Source organism: Candoia aspera, chromosome 1, assembly GCF_035149785.1.
Source record: "Candoia aspera isolate rCanAsp1 chromosome 1, rCanAsp1.hap2, whole genome shotgun sequence".
Lineage (NCBI taxonomy): Eukaryota > Metazoa > Chordata > Lepidosauria > Squamata > Boidae > Candoia > Candoia aspera.
In genome coordinates this window covers 245885335-245910493 of record NC_086153.1, presented here as the reverse complement: position 1 = coordinate 245910493, position 25159 = coordinate 245885335, and the positions used below count along the sequence as shown (strand labels likewise).

General features: G+C 36.0%; 1 protein-coding gene and 1 long non-coding RNA gene across 7 annotated transcripts in view; one reads left to right on the top strand and one right to left on the bottom strand.

Annotated features, from left to right (window-relative positions):
• SOX6 (SRY-box transcription factor 6) overlaps positions 1-25159 on the bottom strand; it is a 389110-nt gene that overhangs the window by 85987 nt on the left and 277964 nt on the right. For 4 of the 6 annotated variants that reach the window (XM_063289410.1, XM_063289408.1, XM_063289411.1 and 1 more), the window contains exons 7-8: positions 21817-21940; positions 11178-11257 (exon numbers count right to left, since the gene is read on the bottom strand). In XM_063289410.1, the coding sequence (XP_063145480.1) occupies positions 11178-11257; positions 21817-21940 (204 nt within the window). The remainder of the gene's footprint in view (positions 1-11177; positions 11258-21816; positions 21941-25159) is intronic. The other 2 variants (XM_063289412.1, XM_063289413.1) reach the window with 1 other exon arrangement.
• LOC134490131 (uncharacterized) lies at positions 5440-10226 on the top strand. Its single transcript, XR_010067183.1, has 3 exons — positions 5440-5682; positions 7778-7857; positions 10074-10226. It is a non-coding gene; the product is annotated as an uncharacterized LOC134490131 (long non-coding RNA).

The following is a 25159-nucleotide window of genomic DNA, read 5'->3' as shown; positions in this document are numbered from 1 at the left end:
TTTAGTCACAGACCAAAAAGAGAAAGAAAACCATGTTACAATATAAAATATCTGGGATAAAAAGCCTGTTTACAACTGAACCTAAGCATACCTGTATCATGTTCAGACCTGATGGTTTCTGTCCAGGTGCCCTTGTACACAATTCCACTTGGAGCTTCATGCCCCCAAAAAACATTTTTTTTAAAAAAAATATTCAAAATATTGCATTTCCTTCTCTCAGTCTCTTCCTATATAACCATGCCGCCCAGCTTTTAATATATTTTTTTTAATTGGCAACCAGCATCCCCCCTCACCCCTCATGTGGCACCCTTTGCAGTGCATTCAGTGCATTGAATTTGTACTTCTTATTATTTTACTGCTACTGATTTAGGTCAGATCACTAAATTTCCACTTACAAGAAATTCAAATCTCAAGTCAAACCCTGACCAAATCTGAGGGTTAGAGTTAGGGTTATGGTTTTACTTGGTGGCTACAACAGCAATGGAGTAAAAAAAATGATTGTATTTTATTGTATTTTATTTACTTTTCTGGAATGCAAACATCTTGCTGGTGTAAACTGAGAAAATAAAATTAGATTCTCTGATAACATATCAGTTCAATGACAAATACAGAGGAAAATATGTTAATGTACATAAAATCTGAGAGCACCAGAGATGCAAATTTGATATTCATAATATATTTATCTATGCCTATATCTAGTTCTATAGCGATTGGCTCTAATTTATAACATAGTTTGCAGTTGCTGTGGCATTTTTCACTAGCAGGAACTGAAGACAGCAGATAGGGATATTATAAATATATGCTGGGTCTACTGATCAGGAGAAGCTTTATCACTCAGCTGGGGCACTTTCTGGGGAAAAGAGCCATTCTAGCATCCCATTCAATTAACATATCATTAAAAAAAGCTTTTCCCCACTGAGGTTGCCATGTCACCTGATAGGTAAACATATTATATGTAAAGGAAGCATTTGTGAGACAGGGAGAATAAAATATCAAGGGAAAATGTGGCACTCGTTGTTTCTAAACTAGGCAATCAAACATGGTGCACCATTTCAACTTTCAAATAATACAACTTGCAAATCATTCAGCAGACTTTATCTACTGAAAATGCATAGTGTAGTCTTAATCTTACTCTATTACATTCAATAAACCTTACTCCAATATAAAAAATGTTAAGAAATTTTTCAAAATCAAAACAGGAAAAGCAAACATAATGCTTTAAAATCAAAAGGTTAGCCTATGATTTTTAGAACCTTCCGTTTTTGAAATATTTCATGATCAGCCTCTTTTACCCATCCAATGAATAGGTAGCTAAGTATGGATAACAAAATAGCACCTATGATCTGCCAAGTAGTTTTGTGTCTTGGTGTCATTTAATTCAATAGGATATTAATGAGAATAAGAACATTGAACTTGTTATGAATTTCCACTATTCTCTTTCTGGAATTTGTCAACATCAGTATTTTTTTTTTTTACTTAAAACCAGATTTTTCCATTTTAACCATTATCATAGCTTGTAAATAGCTATGCATTTATTTATTTATTTTTATATTATTTATTTTCTATCCCGCCTTCATTATTTTTATAAATACCTCAAGGTGGCGAATATACCTAATACTCCTTCCTCCTCCTGTTTTCCCCACAACAATAGCCCTGTGAGGCGAGTTGGGCTGAGGGAGAGCGACTGGCCCAAGGTCTCCCAGTCGGCTTTCATGCCTAAGGCGGGACTAGAACTCACAGACTCCTGGTTTCTAGCCTGTTGCCTTAACCACTAGACCAAACTGGCTCTCCATTTGGTCCATTTATTAAGTTACTGTTATTCTGGATTTCTTTAATGAGCTAGCTTACTTGCATCTTTCCACCAAAAGTATCACTCAGGATAGATATCAGTAAAAATAACAAAGGCAAAATAAAAATATTAAAATGTAAGAAATACAGACTCAAATGAAAACACTTCAGCAACTAATTAGCTAAAACACCAAAAGCCTGACTGAATAAATGCATCTTTGCCAGCAGAAGGACAGCCAAGCTAATCTGACTTCTCTTGGCAAGGATTTTCAGTCTGGGAGAAGTTACTGAGAAGGCCCTCTTTCAAGTCACTATCCAATGTGTCTCCAATGGTTGTGTGACAGAGAGAAGACTCTTTTCTAAGGAACTTAAATCCCAGGCAGACTCACATGGGAAAATACGGTTTTTCAAATAGCCTGTTCCCAAGTTGTACAGGGCTTTATAAATCATAACCAGCACTTTTAATTGTGTCTAGAAATAAACTGGTAGCCACTGAAGTTGTTCTAACAAGGGAGTCACATGTTCTTTCTAACTGTCTGGCTAGAGCCTTCTGGATTTTCCAAACACTTTTTTAAAAAAAGCTCTACACAGAGTGCATTACAGTAGTCCAATGGAATGCAGCTAAGCTATGTCTCACCAGGGCCAAATATAATATGTAAATGTACTATCTCCAGGAACAGATAAAATTGGCGTATTGCCTGAGCTATGCAAACAGTCATTGCCAAAACCTGGGCATCCAAATTCAAGACTGAGTTAAGTACATCACAGCTGCCAACCTGAATCTTTCAACTGGACAAGAGCATCTCTGTCTTGCCTCAATAAAACTTTCTTTACTCATCTTCATATTGGGAGGCTTACCTGGGAGAAGGTTCTGCCTCAAAAACTGGAGGAAACAAATGAATTGGGAAGAGCTGTTTTGACACCAGCTTCATCAGTCTCTATGTCCCGCTGAGACATCTCAGTGAACCAAGACCCTCTGACTCTTTCATTTACTGTATAAACCAGGTCCCCTCATTGTTACAGTACATACCAAGGCTCTCATAATTACACTTTTTCCCTTTCATAGCTTATCAAGGTGGATGTCTCTTCCTGGAATCATTTTAAGCAGTCTAGATTTTCCTTGTGTGTCTACAGAATTCGTTACTTGGAGTTTAAATTTTCATGGCATTTATTTACTTATTCGGCATTTATATATTTAGTGGATTAACTTCAATTTTATGATTACAACTAGGACTGAAAAGGCTTTATAGAGTGTTCTGCATGCACACCAGTCCTTTCAGGACTCACTGCAATAACAACAACAGAATTATCTCAAAATGTACATGTTCTGTGAGAACAGCTCTAATGTAGCATGTGAGTATAACAGCTGAAAACAAAAGGAGGGGGAAAGCCAATGGAAACACGCAAGCTCTAAATGTATCCTTAGCTAAGATCTTTAAAATGTGGAAACTATTCTTTTGGCGCAGGCTTCAAGGACTCAAGTTCAAATAACTACATTCTGATCTTTCTAAATGTTCGTGCATATGAACAGACTTAAGTTTTAAATATTCTGCTTCGTGTACAGCAGAAATCAATTTTTTTATGCTCTTTTAGGTACGTTGTTTTTGAAAACTTCACAAGCAAATAAGTTCACAAAGTCTGTGAGGCATCAGGAACAGGAACGTAAAAGAACTCTGTGAAGGGAATTCCTCAGGGAGTTAATCTGGACATTCAATGGCAGGAAGAATGCTAGGTACAAGCTAAGACTTCCAGGGTTTTAAAACTCACTGGACTGGACAAGGACTGGACAGTCACTTAAGTGCATTACATAGTCAAGAGCCTCTTCACTCTTTCTTAATTTTCTAAACACCTTGACATTCATATAATATTGGTTCCTTCACTGACACACAATGGACTACTCATTTAATCACGCTAAAGTCAGACAGAATGTACCTCGCTTCTCATTTACAACTATTGTGGTCAATTATTAATATTAGTACAATTATTTCATAAGCAATATCAGATCCTTGGCATAATATTGATGCATAATGATGTTTACAATCTTTTTCTGCTATGATTTAAACATCATAAAAGAAGGCAATTTGTTAACTGCTTTATTTTGTAATACAGAAATACTCAAATTCCAACTGTTAGATTCAAAGCTAAGATCAACATTAAATATCTTTAAATTTGCTAGACTCAAAGTTTTCAAAAGGAACTAGCATATGTTATACACTGTCAATGGCTTTGGGCTTGAAAGAGGTTTGATCTAGTGAGCCCTCTTTTGAGATACAAGGGAATTAGAGTCTGCAGCATTGGTTCTTGTAATTGGCAGGTTGTATAAAGCCAGTATAAATATTAAAATCCTAAATTTCTATCATTGCTTGGTAAACTTTCTTTTTGTCTTATTTCTAACTTCAGCTCAATATCAAACCTTTGTTTTGGTTTGGGAATAGGGTTGATCTTAAATTTTAAGTCCAGTAATTCCATTCAGTAATCTTGAACTGGGAAAAGCCCAGTCCAGGATCTAGAATTACATACAGCCACTCACAATCCCACTATTGTCCAGGTCACAACTAGACAGCAGTTTCATGATTTCCACTTGAAGAATTATTGCTCCTGTGGGAATATGGAAACAGTCCCTAAAAAAGTAAGCAATTTTCCACACAAGGTACTCATATTTATTGCAGGAAAATAGCCATGTGGGTTATTCAGTCTACTGTATGCCTCCAGGCCCCATGGATTGGTATGAAACCATGCAGTTAGAAAATCTTAATTATGATGACTTAAAGCACTAACCTAGCAAAATTATAAGTTTCACACATAACCTGACATTATTATTTATCACACAAAGGATGAGCCTGAACAAACCCAAGCAACACATATTTTCAACTAATTCTCTATGAGAGTTGACTTGATTCTACAAATGAGAGATAATGATTTAAAATTAACTTTGGTCAAACAAGTCTGCTAAACCATTATTTGAAAGTGACTTGTTTAGAAACTGAGTAGAATTTAAACCATAATTTCTGACTTGATTTGAGAAGGTTGCATTTATGGAAAATGCAATCAAATTCTATTAAGCCTTTTTTCCAGCTAGGAAGGGAAGGGAAGAGAAACAAATAAACTCAGTCCTTAACTCAGGCTTATTCCAGCTTCATATTACTACTCCTTGCTCAACCTTCTCCTACTCCAACACAATTAGCTTCTACCTTAGTCTTGATCATCTCCTTTGCTGCTGAGTATACAAGTATAGGGGCAAAAAATATCTCCAAGATACATTTGGAAAAGAACACTGTGCCTGGCAGACCTGAAGAACCAGTCCACCTCTAATTGACACTGATGTCAATGATCTAAATCAAACATAGACCCACTGAAGCTAAATGAAACTGTGACTCACAGCTAAGCCAGTCTTAGTTTCACTGGACTGAGTCCAAAGAGATTATCATTCAAAAATGAAATATTCTGCAAATTCTCTCTGAACTATACTGTGTATTTCTCAGACAAATCTATTTGAAATTGTATTTGACTTGGACAGACTTATTCAAGCAGACTGTCTTTTACAGTGGTAATCTTGGCAAAAATATTCACTTTAACAGAGATATGATAAGCAGAAGTATTTGGTTTAAAATAATAGAAAAATATGCTCATCTAGAGGCTTTTTTTGAGAGAGAGAGAGAGCGCATAAGAGCGCTAGGCAGAATGATTCTATAAGGCTAATGAAGACAGAAACTGTGCCTGTAACAATATTAAGTTTATTTTCTCTAGTGATACGAAGAAGTGAGCAATCTGTCACTAATACACTAAGTGAAATTACTTGTCTTGTTGGAATTCCTGCTGACAGTCAGTCACTCACAGCATTGACCTGAAAATCTACCTGCTGACAAACAAATTGCAGTGTCAAACTTTGAAAAGGTAGGAAGCTGGTTTTAATTTTGATTGGTCTTACTTGAATCTTTTACGCAGTCTTCCCATCTCTTTTTCCACCTTCTCCCCAAACCCCAATTCTTGACTGGATTACAAATAAAAATAAAGGAAACCCCTGTTTAGCATTTGTGTGGGGAAATTATTATTGCTGGCTGCATCAGAGAAATGTTATGTCAGATAAAACTGTTAAAGTGTGTCTAAGCAACATTAAGAGTGGCAGGCCCGCCAGTGACTGACTGGGTGAGTGAACACATTACCCAGACAGCATTGTAGGAATTAATTTTCTTCAATAAAGTGATTTTTAAGGCTCATATATTTCACAATCTAAACATATGTCAGTGTTTCATAAACAAAATAAATGGATTAAAATAAAACATTACCAATATGCTGACACATGGAGATACTTTAATTAGGAATACTTAAGCTGTGTGATATCTAACTGCTGTATTTGCTGTAGTGGAGTGTGTCCCATTTCACAAAGCCACAAACAGGTATAACCTATTTACACAATGAAAGACTGAAGCCAGCCCAAACTGCATTTTCTCTAGGATAGAGAAAGGCCTATTGCATAGCATTAACCCCAATAAAAATGGCTTTAAGCTTGCAGCAACATACAGGAAATGCCTAAAGAGACATGGCTCATATACCAACTTTTTCACGGGGGGGGGCGGGCGGGCGGGGGGACAAATAAGTCACTGAGATGCTGGTTCTTGAGAATAATATTTCTTCATAAAAGGCTACATTTAATGCCTTAGCTATTTAAAGGCCATATTTACATGACTGTCACATTACAGCGGCCTCTCTCCTGCACATTCTTCTCTACTTACTTTAAGGGCCTGCACGAAAATAGCTGAGGAAAGCAAATGTCAACCCTGTCCTGAAATTTATATGTGTGAGAGAATTAGAATAAGTAGAAATGTAATATATTGTTTACTGTACCGAGTGCCCTCTGTTCTCTAAAGGTCAAAAGCATTGCAACCTTAGAGTTACAGTTTCTGATTGTTCCCAGGGTTAAATACATTATCAAAATTAATGGTTCAAACCCTCAACCTTCAGATATATGAGTATTCTTGCCTCCATCTGCCAAACTGTTCAACTAAAAATAGCATTCTTTGGCCTTCATACCGCTAATATTGTACCCCTGAGGCAGGCGCTGCAATGCTTCAGCAATACTTTGGATCTGCACCCTGTGGTATAACAAAAGGTCGTTACATTGTGCACAGCGAAGAGCAGAGAAGAGCAAGACAATAAAGACGCAGGCTGCCCAGGGCTTTGTGGCAGTTGTTGTTTAATTTCGTTGATGATAAAAACTTTCAGTGTACAGCTGCAACCACAGCTAAGAGTTGCCAAGGCTCATTAATGTTATACGTGATAAACTTTGAAGGACAAATTACTCAGGAAGCATCAGGGAAAGAGGAGAAGGTATAGGTTGGCTGGCTGTTTCACCCTCCCCTCTGCCTCCATGCACACCTCTAAAGAACATTTTGTTTAGGACAAATCCAGTTAACATAATTGCATCTTCTCTCTTTCTCTTTTCTTTTCTTTTCTTTTCTTTTCCTTCTTCCTCTCCCGCAACCCTGTTTTATATAAATGTATGCACACCCACATCATTGTTCCCTTTTTGTTTTGCTTTGAGGGATAGAAGGAGAAATGACACAAAGCTCTCAAAAATATATATATATATAATACAGCTCAGCCTTTCTAAGTCTAGCTGCATGCATTAATGATTTTTCTGATACTGTTCTTTAAAATCCTCTTTAAAAGTTGGAAAATAACACGTTTATCCCAGGTAACTTTCATCTAAACTGGACGTGAATTTTATCAAACTGAGGATTTTAAGTGAGGAAGTTTTACTAGAAAGAGGGGGATGAAGGGATATTGAATTATTGCACTGAACCTTCTCACTCTCTACTAATAGGCATTAGTTAGTTAATTCAAACACTGATGGGAGGAAAACAGAGTTTGTCATCCCCCATCTGATTACTCAACACTGAAAGGAGTCACAAGGTTGTTAGAGTTTTATCCCTTTATTATTAATTCAAGTTTAATGTTTATTCTTTTTTCAAATCCTTTTCCTTTTAAGGTTTGAATGTCTGCACTTTTGGAAGTCCTGGTCTTGTGAGAGTAATAAAATAATGAAAAGGATCACTGTGAGAAAGACAGGTAGATTGGACTCATATAAATTTCTGGGTACTCCCCAGTCTTCAATCCCATGTATTTAAAATGGATAATCACAAACTAATTTTCTCCACGGTTGTTGGTTGTGAGAAGCAAAATGAAAGAAAGCCTTTAAAAAGAGTCACTCTTCTGCTGTCTTGAATGGCTCACAGATTAGACAATATAGGTAGTCCTCGACTTACAACCACAACAGGCACCAGAAAATTTATCATTAAGTGGTATGATCGTTAAGTGAGGCATCACGTGACTGCACCCGATTTTACGACATTTTTGCAGTGGTCATTAAGTGAATCACATGGTTCCCCATGGATTTTGCTTGTTGGAAGCCAGCTGGGAAGGTCTCAAATGGTGATCACGTGATTCTGGGATGCTGCAACCATCATAAATACATGCTGGTTGCCAAGCACCCAAATTTTGATCATGTGACTTCAGGGATACTGTGACAGTCATAAGTGCAAGGACCAGTCATAAGTCACTTTTTCCAGTGCTGTTGTAACTTCGAACGGTCGCTAAATGAATGGTTGTAAGTTGAGGACTACCTGTAGCTCTTTGTGACTATTTTAATTAGGAATTGTACTTAATAGAATTCAGTATGTCGCCATCCAGAACATGAGCTAGATCGTACAATATTCTGGACAACTCAGTTAATGAAATTGATGAATTCCAACTCCCAGGATAGCTCACCATGGCCAGAGCACCTGCTTACGGAATAATAGCTTTCTGCCTTACTCAGTGGACCACACATTTCTCTTCTTTAGGATATATGGCAAAATATTGCTTAACTAGAGACTCTGAAAATGCTTGGCCTCTCCAGATATTTTTGGATTACAGTTCACCATCCCTTGCCATTGGATATACTGAAACTTTGGGGAGTTGTAAAGCACAATATCTGGAAAGTACCAAGTTGTCTACCATGCTCAAGGTCATTGTTATGTGTGCTAGGGGATGCTACCTGTTAGTAATGCCTTTTGGCCCACTGTAACTCATAAAGTTTTGAAAGAGCTCTAGCTGTTAGGAAGAGTTCTGTAAGTAATCTTATCAATTTCTTCATAAAGAACAACTGTGTCTGGGCCTGTGTGTGTTGCTTCAATTGTTCTTAGACATAGCCTCACAATATGTTCTGTGCAATCTCCATTAGGGAAGTAGAGTCCTTCAAATGAAGAAAATAAGATTTGATCAGCAGTTCCAGTTTACCAAGCCTTTGATAGCATATCTCACAGAAATAGCTCTGGATTAAGAATCGTTTTAGGAACAAGGTCAGCTAAGAGTTAGAAGGTTTTGATGCATATAAATTGGTTGTTCTTACAATTCAAGAGCAAGGATTTTCTAATCAAACTGAGATATCCAGGTAGCCATTATAGATACCGTACATAAGCAAAAGTTGCCAGACTGAAATGAGACTTTTCTTAGACAAAGTTTAAATCTTACACAAGTCCTATGCTCTGAAAAGGAATAAGGTAATGCATGATTCATAATTTACATTAGTAGCTAAATATGGTTTTCTTCATCTTTTAAGAGCCCTCACAATCACAAAAGAGAGCGCTATCCCACTTGAAAACAGCAGCCACCCCTTTGTAGAGGGAATTCCAAGAAAACGTATCATGATCTCTTGCCTTAGCTGCTATAAACCTCAGCCTTCTTTTGAGGAGCTTTCTCAGAAAGAAAAGGAAAAAAGATGCAAGTATCTTTGGAAGGTGGGGGGAGAACTGAACAAGGAAATTTTATATAGACCTATAAAACATACAGGCAGGATACCCATTTGATTATTTGTTGCTGTCCTTAACCATTTCTAATTGAAAGTGGTAGATCAATCATTCAAATGTAGCTAGGGAGCTGTTGTGCATAAAACAGGTGGAATCTTCAGTTGTTCTCTCCTAGTCCCGAACTGTTTGACCACCATACCTGATCCCATCAGGAACAGAACTGACTTGTATTACAATATACCTGTAAACTGATTTTCCTCAGTTCCTCCTATCTCAAGTCTTAAATTCAAACGTCCTTTTCCGGCAGGGTTGGATGTTTACATGAAACTTACATGTAAGTTAATGTTTACATTGAACTTAACTGCATCCATTCTTGTGATTATTTTCTCTGGTATTTGCATTCTTGATTATATTTTTCCTTACTATATGGATTTTAGAATCATTTCTGAAAGTGGAAAATTACACATTTTCAAATGCTGCTTCTCTTTTGTTTCCCAGATTCCATCCAAAGGACAATATGAGGAAATTCTGCCCTAAAAATGATCGCTGAGCAAATTTCTCCTTGTCACCAGTCAGGATCGTAAAAAAAATTCTGAAACCACTAGGACTGGCTTTTTGATTGTGGTATAAAGTATTCTGTAACCCCAAAAAGCTGACAATTAAGTAAGTCTATTTGCTTCTACTGCAGCAATTCTCGCCACTACCAAACTAATACTACTATAATTTTGGTTGATAACAGCTACAAAAGGCATTAGCTACATCATTTAAATAACCAAGAGGTAAACCTCTAATGTGATTGCTAAACACACCCACTTTATAAGCTTTTGACTGCTACTTCATTATTTGACACTATTGTCCCTTTTCTTGGGGAATATTAAAAGGCTATATAATAAATTGGAATATAAATCATCTTCACACAACATTTAGTTCCCCCTATGACAAAAATAAATAAATGACCTAGCAAGGGACCAAATTCAGACTCCTGATGGCTGCTGGCATCCAACCAACTTAACGCATGGAAAGACTGAGATTCCATAAATACAGAAGCTGCAAGTACGCGGCTGAGGAAACAGTCGTCACAAAGCCCAAAAGAAGGAGAAAGAGACATCTTTCAGACACCCACGACGAGGAGCAAAAGCTAAACAGGCTACATCTGGAAAAAGCCTGAGAGAAATAAAATGTTCTGAACCTGGCTTCCAATAAGAGCTCTTGCTTCTCCCATCCTCTCTACACACACACAGAGCGCACAATCCAGCACAACTTAAGTACCTTTGAAACACCTTTCAGTTAAAGAGAAGAGTTAAACGATGACTTAATTCTCCCACCAAATCAATGGGCTTAAAAGCGGTTAAGCATAGATTGGATTGTGCTGGACATTATTAAGGTAATTGATAAAAATACAAAGTTGGCTGAATTTCCCAGCATCAAGCTTGACACATGCTGCGCTGTTTGCAGCATATTTAGTACATAAGGTGTTAATCCTTCTGGGGCTGTGCTTAAAAAATTACTTAACATTCAAGCCATTACTTAGCATACAGCTGGTTAGCAGTTTTCCACTAAAGTACTGGCTTTGAGCCCACATATTTTCATTCTGGCACATACCTGGAGCTGTAAAGGGCTGAGTCCAGAAGCAGCAGCAGCTGCCATTGTTGATGGAATGAACTGCACAGGATAGTTATCACCTGTCAAGGAGAACAATGCACACAGGTTTAGACAATGAGCAGAGAACAGCAGCGTGCAAGTACAAACAGGGCCTGAGCTCCACAACACCGCTTTAAGCCTAAACATCTGCAAAAACAAAAGGGGATTGCTGGGCACAGACTTGCACCTCTGCCTTGGAAGTTCTGATCAGCAGATTGCTAGTAGGCAAACTGGCAAAACATAAAATGCAATGCTGAGACCCAAGCATGCTCACACTTATTAAAGATCACACAGCAGCACTGAAAAATAATTGCGTGTTTAGAAATTGTTCAAATGATCCATGACACAAAGCAATGCACAAAGGCCCAGCCTTGCAGATAGTGAGCATCAATTCCATTTGAAACTTCTTTGGCTGCACTTTTTTGGACTAACAGATCAGTTAAAGGACGTTACCTGATTTTAATAAATTACTATGCTCAGCAGTATATTCTTCTAAGGAATATTACTTAGATCTTTTCAACTTAGCTCTCTCACTTTCCTGGTACACATGAGGCAAAGTAGCACAGGTAGACAATTTTTTCAGGTGCTGGGCATTATGGCATAATTTTGTGTGATGGTACCAGAGTTCCTCCCCCACACACAAAAAGTCATTTTTAAAAGTATCTATAGATCTGTAAATAAAGCTTCACAGCTGAACATTACTTTAAGCATACCTCCATGATCAAGCTTGACATATTATTAATTCATTTTGTGATGTACATGTTTAAAGGCAAAATATGTTCATGCTTAAAAGCAAAGTATCTAAAATTTAAGTGATACATGGAAATGATGCATTTAACAATATAGTGAATCCTGGGTTGTAAATAGGGTAAAGATATCATTTTCTCCATATTCAACTTGGAGTAATCACATAGAAATTCAAGAAAACAAGGAACACATTTCATATTATGGAATCATTACTATTAGGGATTTGGGTAAAATTTTAGAACTCATATGATCGTGAACAGTTTCCCTCAGACAGACCTCCCACCTTGATTTTCTTCAATTCCTACCTCTGACTACTTCCTACCGGTCACTCTTTTTCTTCCACAAGCCAAACCCTCTTATTCTGGAAACTGGAAGAAGCAAGTCACCTCTCAATACACAAAACATCATTTTTCAGCAGGCCAAATTGCTGTCTCTGCCCCCCCCCCCCACTCTCTCTTGAGGAAAGTGTATTGTTTTGGTTTTTGCCTTGGGGCAAGCCAAGAGAGGATCACCTATCCTGCCCCCCCATATCAATTAAAGAATATAGCTGCAGGCCAGTGGAACTCTTAACTCTATTAATGTAGGCACTCTAATGAGACTGTCGGATTTGCTCACATTGATATCCTCTGTTGTTCTCTACTTCCCAACTTTCTTCTGTTGTCAACTACAGTGCTGATTGTTCCATTCTCACATTATTGGAAAGCTGGTTGTATGTTAAATATAGGGATCATTATTTATCCCCAATTATTTTAGTGTTCAGTTCTGCTGTAATTTCAGAGTGTTATTATAGAGTTGCTCCTAAAATAAGAAATGTCAAGAATAGGAGACTGCAGCCTGTGTGAATAGGATTACTTAATGTACTTTCACATTATAACTACATCCTGCAGTCACTTCAGCATCCTAGTTTGAAGCTGGAAGTAGAAAGAGGGGTGGGGTGTAAGCAGAAGTGGAACTTGAAATATATATATTTTTTAAGTGATTGATACATTGCACAATAAGCATGCTTTAACAATGCTTTCTCATTTAAAGTCAGCGTTACAAACTATCTCCAGGCTATATTTTAATAAGCTATTCCTCTATCATTTTTTTTAAAGTTTTATAATAATGTACTTGTTTTGCATACAGTTTTGCACATTACACACAGAAATAATAACATAGGTGTGGTGTAGAAGATTTAAGATAATGCAACCTGGGAATGGCCAGTTCCCCTGAGCACATACATCTAGTTCTCGACCCAGCTCAATTCTCAACTATACAACAGATTCCCAAAAGCAATAAAACAGTAAAGAAAGAACTCTCTCTTCAGCTTACCATCCAAAGAGCAGCCACTCTTCAGACAAGCTCAGTGTAAATGTTAAGTTGCTTTCACTTTTTAAACAAATGGTGAGGTTCTAATCCACAAGGTCTCTCTGCATCATATCCATAATACCTCATCAGATCATTGAGCACAGTATGTGCTTGTACACAGTCCACTAACAATTGGCTTCTGACTGCATATGGAGCACTGCTACAATGGCTTTCCTAACCTACATCGTGCTGGTGTCCTATGGAGTTTATAACATTCATAAAATCTAATCTTATACCCCCTTTTCAATGAGGTTGATTTTTGTCTGCAGTAGGTTTTAAAAAAACTAAACTAAACTAAATTGTTTCTTCATGGTATAAAACCCTTGTCTTTTCATGGTTAGATAATTCTGCTTATCTTCTTTGAAAACTGAACAATATTTTCTGAATATAAAGCATCCTCATCAAAAGTTAAATAATGCTTCTTTGGCAATAAGCATTTAAAAAAAGGAACTGTCACAAAAATATTGAATTAATGTTGCTTTAAATGGGAAAACAATAAGCATTTAAATATACGCAGGGAGTGCATTACCAAACATTTCCAAGGCAATCTTTCTTTAAATATAATGAATAATTCATTCCCATTCCATACAACAACCCTCTCCACTGTCTCCCTTTTTTCTTAAGTTCAATATCAGTTGCTTTATTTGTATTAATACGTACTAAAGCATTTCCTAACTTGTGTGTGTGTGTATGTATATAACGTCTCCCTGTTGACACTCCTTTTTCACAGCTGTCATGCTTCCAAGGTTTGAAATAGCTTGGAATATGTGTGTTATTAGGGTCTCTGCCACAGCCAACAGTGTTCTTTGGCTCACCTGCTATAGTTTTCCCTTCTGCTGATGGAAGCTTAATTTCATTACTCTGTCGGTCTTCCACTCCTCCCCAACCTTTTAATCAGAAAGTTATCCTTTCTAGGATTAAATCTGAGCATTCTAAAACAAGCACTATATGGTTAATATAATCCTACTGCATTATATAATAGCATTATCCAGAGAACAAAGCAGGACACTTCATACCAATGGAATGTTTTGCTGAGAATAGTAAAACTGAAGCAGGCACATGTTCTTTGGAGGAAGGGGCTAACAACAAGGGAGAGAGAAAAAGTTAAAAAATAGAAGATGCATATTTTCCATTATAATTTTCTGAGCAAAAAAATGGATCAAGGAGTTTCTTAGTAGCTTTCTTAGCAATCTATCACTCAACATGTTGTAGCAATTTTTTTTTCAATTTTGTTTTTGGATTTGGAATGCTTGCGTGAGGATCTATTCTTCTTTAATTTTATAAAGGCAGACAAAACAAGTCAGAACAAGTTCATTGTGGGTATAGGTGTATGCTAGCCTTGATTAGTGGGAGAATGGTTCAGGGAAGACAACCCCCCACTTCATTCTTCGTTTTGCAAACTAGCCTCCTAAGCTTATCTGTTGATTATATTGGCTCTTTTATTGTTTTTATACACATTGGTAACTCTAAGATCCAAAATGATGCATCAACTTCTGTTGCACTTGTCAATATGCACAATACTTATTAAAAAGATGTAGGCAACAAATCTGAATTCCAAACAAAGCAATGTTTCCTTATTTTGAACATTAAAGTTGTTGTGTACATTATGAATCTTCCTCAGTCTGAAATAGTAGAAAATCCATATGCAGTTCATAACTTCCAAGTACACATTTCAGGAAGTACATACTTTCATAGTTTACCTGCAATATCATCTATGAACTATCTCTTAAAAATCTCAACTTAATCTTGTTGTTAGGGCACAACCCTAATATTTTCTAAGCCATTTTAAGGCAAAGGAAGATACATTACTGCAAAGGCAGTCCTTGGCTAATAAACCCTGGGTGCTTTATAGGTAGTTTGCAATTATGACATAAAATTCAGTTTTCTCAAATCTGAAGTCCTTCAGGAAGCAACACAAGTTTACAAATCTGACCCAGACTGATTTTAGACTATAAAGAACTCAGCTCCTTTAACATCTCCTTTTATTAATAGGATCTAATAAAATCTTCTAGCTGAAAAGAAAGACTAATTGGGCATTACTATCAGAAATGGTAGCATGAAGTAATTTGCTTTAAAGCCCATTCAGTATAATTTTGTAAGGTTACAATTTATGTAATGTAATTTTAGTGGAGTGGAGTGTTATCTACGGATTATCATCACAGTCAATTCTTGATGAGTTACTGAAATAGATTTAAAAGGAATCCTGAATCCTGCCATGAATATTCATTGGGTTCAAATTCCAAATCTTTTTCCCAGAGTTTTTGAGACTTCCAAAGATGCTTAAAATTTAGAGATGAGGTCATATTGGAAAGAAGTCTTAATCTTTTTTTAAAAAAAAATAGTTCTCACAACTGTCTAAGATAAATCAATAACACTTTCTCCATATTACAAATTGATAAGACAAATGTAGATGGACCCTAAAGTAGTCTTTATATGACTATTCTAGGTGGGAATTTCAGCAAAAAGATTCTGCCTTTTAGGATCAACCATCCAGAGTAAAAGAACAAACAGTCAAAGAAATATGCCACAGATTAGCACATGGCAAAGTAGTGATTGGAAGAGCCACTTGGAAAAGATGCTCAGATACCATGACATATCTATACCTATATAGATCAGAATAGTGCAGGTAATGGTATCCCCTGTGACACTTTATGGAAATGAAAGTTGGACTTTGAAGAAGCTGGATAGGAAGAGTATTTTGAAATTTGGTGTTGGAGAAAACTCCTCAGAATACCATGAACAGCTAAGAAAACAAACAAATGAATCATCATGGAGGGGGTGTCTATTGTGTTTTTATGGTATTTAATTCTGTCAGCTGCTGGGAGTCACCATATCTGAGTTGGGCGGCCTTATAAATCTGTTTAATAAATCAAAAAATCAATCAAAAAATCAACAAAGAGCTCTCACTCAAGGCACAAATTATCACTCTCAAATTATCGTACTTCGGGCATATTATGTGAACACCTGGCTTTCTGATGCTAGGAAATGTGGAAGGAAAGAGAATCGGAGGAGGACCAGCACCAAGGTGGATGGACTCAATTACAGTGGTTATGGGTGCACTGTTGGAAGAACTGAAGGACCAGGTTACAGACAGATCATCACAGAGAAATCTAAGTGGTTGCTAAGAGTCAATACTGATTTGATAGCACCTAATCAATCAATGTATGTATAAATAAATAAACTGATCTGACCATAAGTTATTATCGTGTTGTGAGTTATTTACTATATACTGTATATACAGTATGTATATGTGTGTGTGTGTATGTGTATGTATGTATGTGTGTGTGTATATATATATATATATATATATACATACACACACACACACATACACATACCCATACCCATACCTATACATACACATACTGTATGTGTGTGTATATATGTGTGTGTGTGTGTATAATATCACACATTAATATCATATCATATCACAATAGGGCTAGGTTGGTAGGAAAACCACATGGGTCATTTAGCCTCTCTCTTCCTTTTTAAGATCACTTAGGATTACTATGCTGACTGATATTTGAATCAGGGATTTTCTAGCATACCAGTAACTTACAATTAGATCAGCTCTCATATTTTATACTCATAACATGATGCCTATACTTGACTAAATTAACAGTAAACTGCCATGGATTAGCATTGACCAAAGAGGTCATACCACTCACTTTATACCTTTTACTATGCTATAAAAGAGTCAAAGTATCCAATAAGCAATAGCTTAGCTTGCTCAGATCAATGTTGGCTTTGTAGCAGCTCTACTTTATGGGACTCATTTAAATAAGACCTCTCTATCAGTGAGTCCTTGGAAAATTGTTAAATGCACATGGATCAAAAGACACAACAGTAATTTAAGTTATACAATAACTTAACATTTTAATTAGTACAATATATGCTGTAAATACACAAATTGAGGCCCATATTTTTCAATTAGCAGCTACTATGTAAGAAAACACCACAAAGGTGGCATCCCCCCCAAAGGGTCAGACATGACTCAGTGCTTGCACAGGGGACCTTTCACCTTTCACCTTCATGTTGAAAACTATATTATATCATACTGGTAAATATGGTAACTAAGTTTTCAAAATCTGTTCTCACTTACATGAGGGGACGGGATGGACACATTTGATCCCAAATATCTCTAAATTTAAATAAAGGATTGTAGAGTGGATTTTGAGACATAGAGCACTGATTGACTAACAAAACAACCAACTTTTTCAACTTTTAACTTTGCAAATTGGTCGGGGCTGCAACTCCCAAAATTCCAACCTTCAAGGTAACACTAGAAGTTGTATCCCTAACATAGCTGGAGATTTGATATGATCTGTAATTGGAGCATTTTGTTTGTAAGCAAAGTATTGGGATTAATGACTTTACTCATATAGATAAGGAATATAACATGTAAATGCTATGTTGGTATTTACAGATAAAACTAAGTTATCTAAACCATTCCAATTGACTGACTTTATTAATTAATTTGGAACCCTTTCTAGATATATTATCAATTAGCCTAAATTTAAATCAAGGCGTTGTGTTCTATTATGTTGTCAAAACAAAACTTCTCTGGATAGCTTGAAGGCAATAATCTGCCCTGGACTCCTAATGCTTAATGATACATCTCAGATGATGAAACTGAACTGAAAGATGTTGCTATTAGAAATAACAACAAATTTGGATAGATGGCCTCATTAAATTAAGTATCTGGCATAAAATTAATACTATAAAATCAATGTTTGCCATTGGGAATTTTTAACATCCATTATTTATTTATTTCTAAAATATATTTATATCAGCCTGCTGATTTAGAGATGTATTTAAAGAAATTTTCTCCATTAGTTTTCACTTATGAAGCTTCAATTGTTAGAGAAGAAGGTTTTAGCTTTGCAGATTTAAATTTGTTCTGTAAACTGCATCTTGTTTCTCAGATTAATGAATGGACAATTTAGCCTACTGGAAACTTGTTTTCATAGACCATCTTAGAACTGGCGTAGTATTTTGCAGTTCTGCATTAGAGTTCTCTCCTAATATATTCCCCTTATATATATTCTGTAGATGCTCATCTTCTTTGAATTATATACCAACAGTTTAGAAAATAATAGGAAGAGAGTAGAAGTGGATATTTCACACTTTTATTATCACAAAAATATGCATCCTATAAAGCTGGAAGGATAGCCAATTACCATCAACTATACAATGGACAGCTCACCTTTTTATATTTGAATAAGCATTATACTACCAGGAAAACTTTTTAGGGAAATATTTAGAAAGCTGAATACTAGTTTTAAAACTACCAAGACAACTGGTTTAAATGTTAATCATTTAATTCTACAACATGCCATGAACATGTAAATGTAATTTTGTTTACTAGAAAAAGGACATTTTTGTGGCTATTTTTCTTTTTCATTTTTGCAGAAAAATTTAAAACAACTGAGTAAGTCTTTGTAGAAGAATACTGGAGTACTGTTTGTTTGAAACCTTTATATGTTTCCCTTAAATCAAGTTTCCATGATAGCTTACAACTAAGTAGTAGACAATACTAGGCTTACCCAAAAAGAGTATCAAGCAACTTGCTATACTTCCTGTGAGAGTTTGAAACTCAAATGCTGGACAAAAGGAAGAATGCCTCAATTTTCCTTAATATTCATGCACTGCTAAATAATGTGCTAAATGTGGGAAAGAGAAATAGAGTTTTACTGAGACCTGCAAGTGTTTGTCATTATAAAGGCATTATGTTATACATGGAATTTGAAGAATTATCTCTATAGTGTTAAAAAATTATAATTAAGAGTATATTTTGAAATGGTACATCAGTGTTGTTCACGTGCAACAGACTGGAAAGAGCACAGTCAAATATCTTTGCTTTGTATTTTTCTTTCTTTCTCTTTGTTACCTGATGTACTCTTTAAATGAGTATATGAAACGAATATATTATGTTTAGTATTAAACAATATGAAGATCTGTAGTTTGAAGGAAAGGAATATTAAATTATCTTCAGATTCAAACAAAGAATTAGAGAAGGTGTAATAGATGTCCCATGATACCCAATAGGATCTGTGACTTGATACATATGTAAAGGATCAGTTGTATAAATCATAAAGGGCTTTATATGACAATTAAATAGGATGCCACATATTGTAATATGAAGCTTATTTGAAAGCACATGTACAATAATAAGCAAATTATTTTTTTTTCATTTTTTTATCCTGCCTTTATTATTTTTATAAAGAACTTAGTTATCAACCCTGTGAGGTGGGTTGGGCTTAGAGAGTGACTGGCCCAAGGTCATCCGGCCAGCTTTCATGCCTAAGGCGGGACTAGAAATCTCAGTCTCCTGGTTTCTAGCCTGGTGCCTTAACCACTAGACCAAACTGGCTCTCTCTGATTTGTCTACAGTATGAATTTCAGAAAAAGTTTATGGAAAAATAATCAAGTAGGATCTCTTTTTTTAAATGAGCTATGTTGCTGATAGGTTGTGTGGTGCAAGTCATTTGCCTTCCAACATAAAAATGCTGGCTCAGATGGAAATCTGTCAACAATGAGCAGATATCCAAAACAGTCATAAGTATCTTTTTATCTTAATCCATCATCAGGCATATTTTACATGTTTTGTTGTTTTAACTTGCCCCCCCCCCATTCCTTCAGATGTTGGTTTCCTTATTGCTATGAATTTAATTTCACAGAAAAATCATTCTGCAAATGTTCTGAAAATGGTTTCCAATAAATTTATTATCAATATACCAATATAAATACATCAGTATCAACAAATATAATCAGGAGTTAAAATATACATTACAGAAAAAAATCAATGCAAGGAGATCTAGTCTACAAAAGAAAAAAAATGAAAATGCTTAGAATTGAAAATACTACTTATGGTAACAGGGTGTGGGGAATCCTTGAGGGTTTTTGACCAAGAGCCTAAACATAGATTAAGCATGAGTAACCTTTTGGTGGCCAAGGACAGCACTAATCTCTTTGAAAGACAGGGGCTGCACTGGCAAGAACAATGATGCAAAGAAGGTGGGGGCTGCAAAATTTGCAGTGGGGTGGGGATGAGATTTTTCATTTTTGTGGGTTAAGCAGGATTTTATCAATGTCATTCCTTGCTTTAGAATTGTGTCAAATCTATGCAGTTTTCAGTTTCATTAGGAGTGTATCTGCCCCAAAATAATGGGAGATCGTAAGTCATTTTTTGGGATTCACATCACCAGTATAAGACAGTCAGACAGTATAAGCAGTCAGAGTATGCTGTAAGGGTCAAAGAAAAAGGGTCAGGATTTGCATTTTGTCCACATACAGCTATCAGAGGTAGCACATTAAACATGTAAAAAAAATAATAATAATAAAACCCGACAGCAGAGAATGCTTCTATTTATCGATACTCTGGAAATACTTGCTATTGACTAACTCTGCAATATTTTAGTACATAAAATAATGTTCCATGACAAAACTCTCATGTCACAGATTGGCTGGAGAAGATTAAGGGAAACCCCATATCCTAAAATGCAAAGTGGACAAGCAGCAAAACTGAAGACTTGATCCCAACCATTCTTCCAAATATGACAGCATTTCTCAAACCCGAGAATCCATTTTCCATTAGTGTATTTTTATAAAATCAACAAGGCAGAGCAGAATGGAAGAAACAGAAATAATTTGATATCCAAAGGAAATGCTAGAACTGTTTTTTCTTTAATATTCAATTGAGAGGGGACAGATTAATGACGACAATAAAGATGCTATTTCTGGGCTGAGATCTGCATTAACAAGGAAAATACACATGGAAAAAAAGGTTGACTTTTATTTACTTAAATGTCTTCTAACTCTGAATTTCTCCAGTAACGTGATTTTAAACATTTAAAGCCTGTTTACAGGGAGACTCTGAAAGTAGCTTCAAACCATTATATCCCTAATTGAATTCCCCAGGAGCCTAGTAAACTCAAAGGAATAAAGAAAGAAATCATACCATTTGCTAAATCATCTCCAAGCATTTCTCACTGTGAAGTTGCATGACCTGTTACAAGCTTGAATTGATGATTGCAACTGAACTGCTGAACCTCTGTTATTTAGACGAAAATCGTATAAAATGCTGCCCATTTGAAATAAACAAATTAAATCATACCTGCCTTCACTTTTTATCTCTAATTATAAAGAAGGCTTGCACAAAAGACTAGGATGTGTACATGCTGATGAGAAAGGGCTGAAAAAAAGGACAGATATACGTAATTTTCCTATAAGAAGCGGGTTACTCCAACAGGCAAATTGGCATGGAAATGGGTCAATAAATTCAAAAAAAATTAGATTGCGGTATACAGAAATAAAAGAAATATGGTTGTGCATAGGCAATTCTCTCATGTCTCTAGTTAAAAGAAATCTAGACTTGCAAACACATTCTGCAAAACCCACATATTCCCCACCTCCATTTTATCCTTTTGTGTGTATCAACAGATCACAAGAGAAGTCATCGTTTTCATTTTAACTTGTAAATAGCTCCATATTCTTAGCAACTTACCGGGCTTATAAGTTATTCCTGGGGGGAAAAGGAATCCCTGTTGAGCTGCTGCAGCCGCTGCCAATGTCCGCTGGTCATGTGGAAAAATTGGGATCATGAGAGGAGGCATGTGACCCTGAACCTGCTAAACAGAAGAGAATATCTGATCAGAAATTGCACCAATTTGTCTTAACAAATATCTCTCTACCAGCAATAGTTCCCAGAGTCCCACTGAATCTTTCCCTTATCATAACCTTTACCAATTTCACAAGAGAAATGCCATTATAACCCATGGTGTTCAAGGTGCCATAGTCTCATTCACCATCCTTTCTCTTCCTTGCTTTGGGAATGCCTGTGAAAGGACATCTTCTGAAATATTCTCTTCATCATTTTAACTTTATCTCCATTTAGACTTCACAGTTTCATGTGTCCCTATTCCCAGGTACATGTTGTATTACATTTGAGCCTCTTCAAATGCACTTCTACAAAATGCTAACCCTTCTTTATAAGTATTTCCTTAAATGAAACTGCAGTTCATGGATTTAAAATTAAAACAACTTGCCTTTCCATTAAACTGATATTATTTGCCATATATACCTCCCTGAAACATATAAGCCATTTTATGGATGTAAGCACTACCATAATACCTGGTAATAACAGTATTTGGAATCAGTTCCACTATTTCAAATTTCATTTGGCATTCATTGACATAATGAGAAGCAACAATTACACATTCAAGTAAAAAATTGCAAAAACAGTTTGTTCTGGTATGTTGTTTTTATCAGACAATGATAAAATTTGACAATGAGCTAGAAAAAATGGACGCAAGTATTCCTTTCAAAAATTCGGTTTTAGTTCCTGGAATCCTTAATTCAGGGAGTCTTTATCACAAGGGAACTGGATGTATTTCTTTCTTTCTTTTTTAGAGTGTGTGGGAGAAATCATATTCATAAATAATACAATGATTTTAATTAAAATTACCAGTAACATCAACCCAAAATGATCCTTATGGTTCAATGTAGAAAGTATAAAAATTGTTTTATAACCAGAAAAATAATTTCTATACCCTGTCTTGTTCCAAATGAATGGTATCAAACTCCATTAAAAAGTCAAAATGAACTTCAAGCATTTTTTTTAAATTCCAAAAAAATAAAATAAAATAGCCCTGGTAAAAATCCATATGCTGACCTATGGCACTGTTTAAATACTGTCAAATTTTCTTGTCATATCCATGTTCCTTTCCCAATCCCTGATGCAGACCAGAAAGGCTACTGTGTGTATACTTCTAAGAGACTTAATTTACCAACAACTCTTCTCTGGGGAAAAGCCCTAAGATGTAGGTTAATAAAGGTCAAGAAAAATATAAACACTTTACAGTATTTTTCAGAATCCATTTCTCAGGAAAATCAACTTATAATAAAAAGGTCTTTGTGCAATTACTGCCACAGCAATGGGGCGTGAAAGAAAGTAGCTTTGAGCAGCCATTTCTTTAGCTGAGGTAAGCCTGCTTCCCCACTTCAGCAACACTTGTAATATGGTTAAATTGAAGTTGATTCTCCTGTGCCCAGGACCAACATTTAATAATACCACTAGTTTTTTTGTGTGTGTGATGTTCATTTGTTATGGGTCTCTGAATAACTAAGAATCAAAAACAGTTTCAGTGCCCAATTGTATCAGGAAAAACATAGCTTCTTGTAAGTTTGGAATACAGCATTTTTATAATCACCCAGAGTACTTTCAGCACTGAAATGGGTACTGAATCAGTTAGATGTTGGACTACTCTTACATCCCAAGGTGACCAGATGCACCAACACAATAAAATAAAATATCCATAGAGTCTTTTGTTGAGTAACAGAGGAAAACCGCAAAGAACCACAGATAGGAGAAGGATGAAAAAGTAGACACACCAATGCATTGTAATTTCTGAAAGTTACTAAGGCATAAAAGCATGAATCTACTATTCAAATCCATATTTCCAAAGAGTGCCTACGTTCTTGAAAATTAAGGTGTGATTATAGATTGGTGTTTAGCTTTGCAGAATGCGATATTAACAAAATCTGAAAAATAAAGTAGGGCAGGAAGCAGAGGTATCCTTGGGCATTACACTACTTATTCCTGCTCTACATTCCAAAACTATGATACCATGATCCTTGGGGCAACAGGGATTAGTTCCCCTCCCTTACCAGTGTGATGCATCATCTGGTGGCCAAGTTTACTGGAACACAAAATATATTATATGCTCTCTGAATGCTTCTCCCACATTGTGGAAGAAAGAAGCCCTGAAATGAGAGGGAGGCAAGAAGAATGAAGCAACAAAAAGCTTAATACAAGACAGCACAAAAATGTCACCTTTCAAAACAGAAACAGAACAAAAAATCTCAACAAGGAGAGCTTACATAAAATGATAGAGGCTTGTATGAAATGAATCAAGGTTAAAAATATAGTAAAGGCCAGAGATAGCTGTGTAGTAGGGACCAAACAGCCGCTGCTCAGACCAAAACAGTGGAGATACCAAGTCAGGAATCAAAGGACCCTCTATTAAAAAAAACAAAACATGCAGAGATGGAGATTCAAACCAGGAATGTGGCAGTCTTTCTGCGTAGGCTTCAAGCAAACTTTGTAGAGGTAGTAAAGCCTGATCCATGAAATCAGATACATTCCTAGGAAGTTTAATTGCTTCCCTGTTCATTGAATGTTTTCGAAAATCAATGTACTAACAGATGCCAAAGAGTCTCTTTCCTTCACAAAAGCCATGCATTCTTGCATCAACACCTTTTTCTTTTTGTCTCCTCTGCTAACTTGATGCTGATGCCTTTTTATTTTTGCCATCTGCCCTGGAGCTTCATTAAAGATACATGAATGGACTAACTGGCCTGATATCTTGTGAGGAACAGGTGCTATTGTTTGTCCCTGAAGACTTGCACTAAAGATCTGACTCTGAATACTTGAGAAAGAGCATCTGCAGCAGTCAGTCAGAGAGCAACTTGGCAAAGACCTTGCAGTGTGCTAATGTGCAAACACAGTGACACTCAAGGGGACTCATTTCCTCTTTCATGAAGATTTAACTATTTTTTGCTTATAGAATTAGAAATATGTACCAAAATCTTCACAATACTCTTTAAAGCCTGTCAGTGAATTTCAAGAACAAAACTATAAAAACTCCACATTTATTCTGCGTGAAATACAGATTAAAAAAAATACAGATTTACATTATTTTGTTTGTTTGTTTATCATAATTGTATGGCCACCATAATTGTATGGTCATCTCACAAGAGAATGACTCTGGGCAGCATACAACACTTAAAAATTTAAAACATTAAAAATTCAAATGCAATAGTCACAGGTTTTTCATGTTTGATGGTCA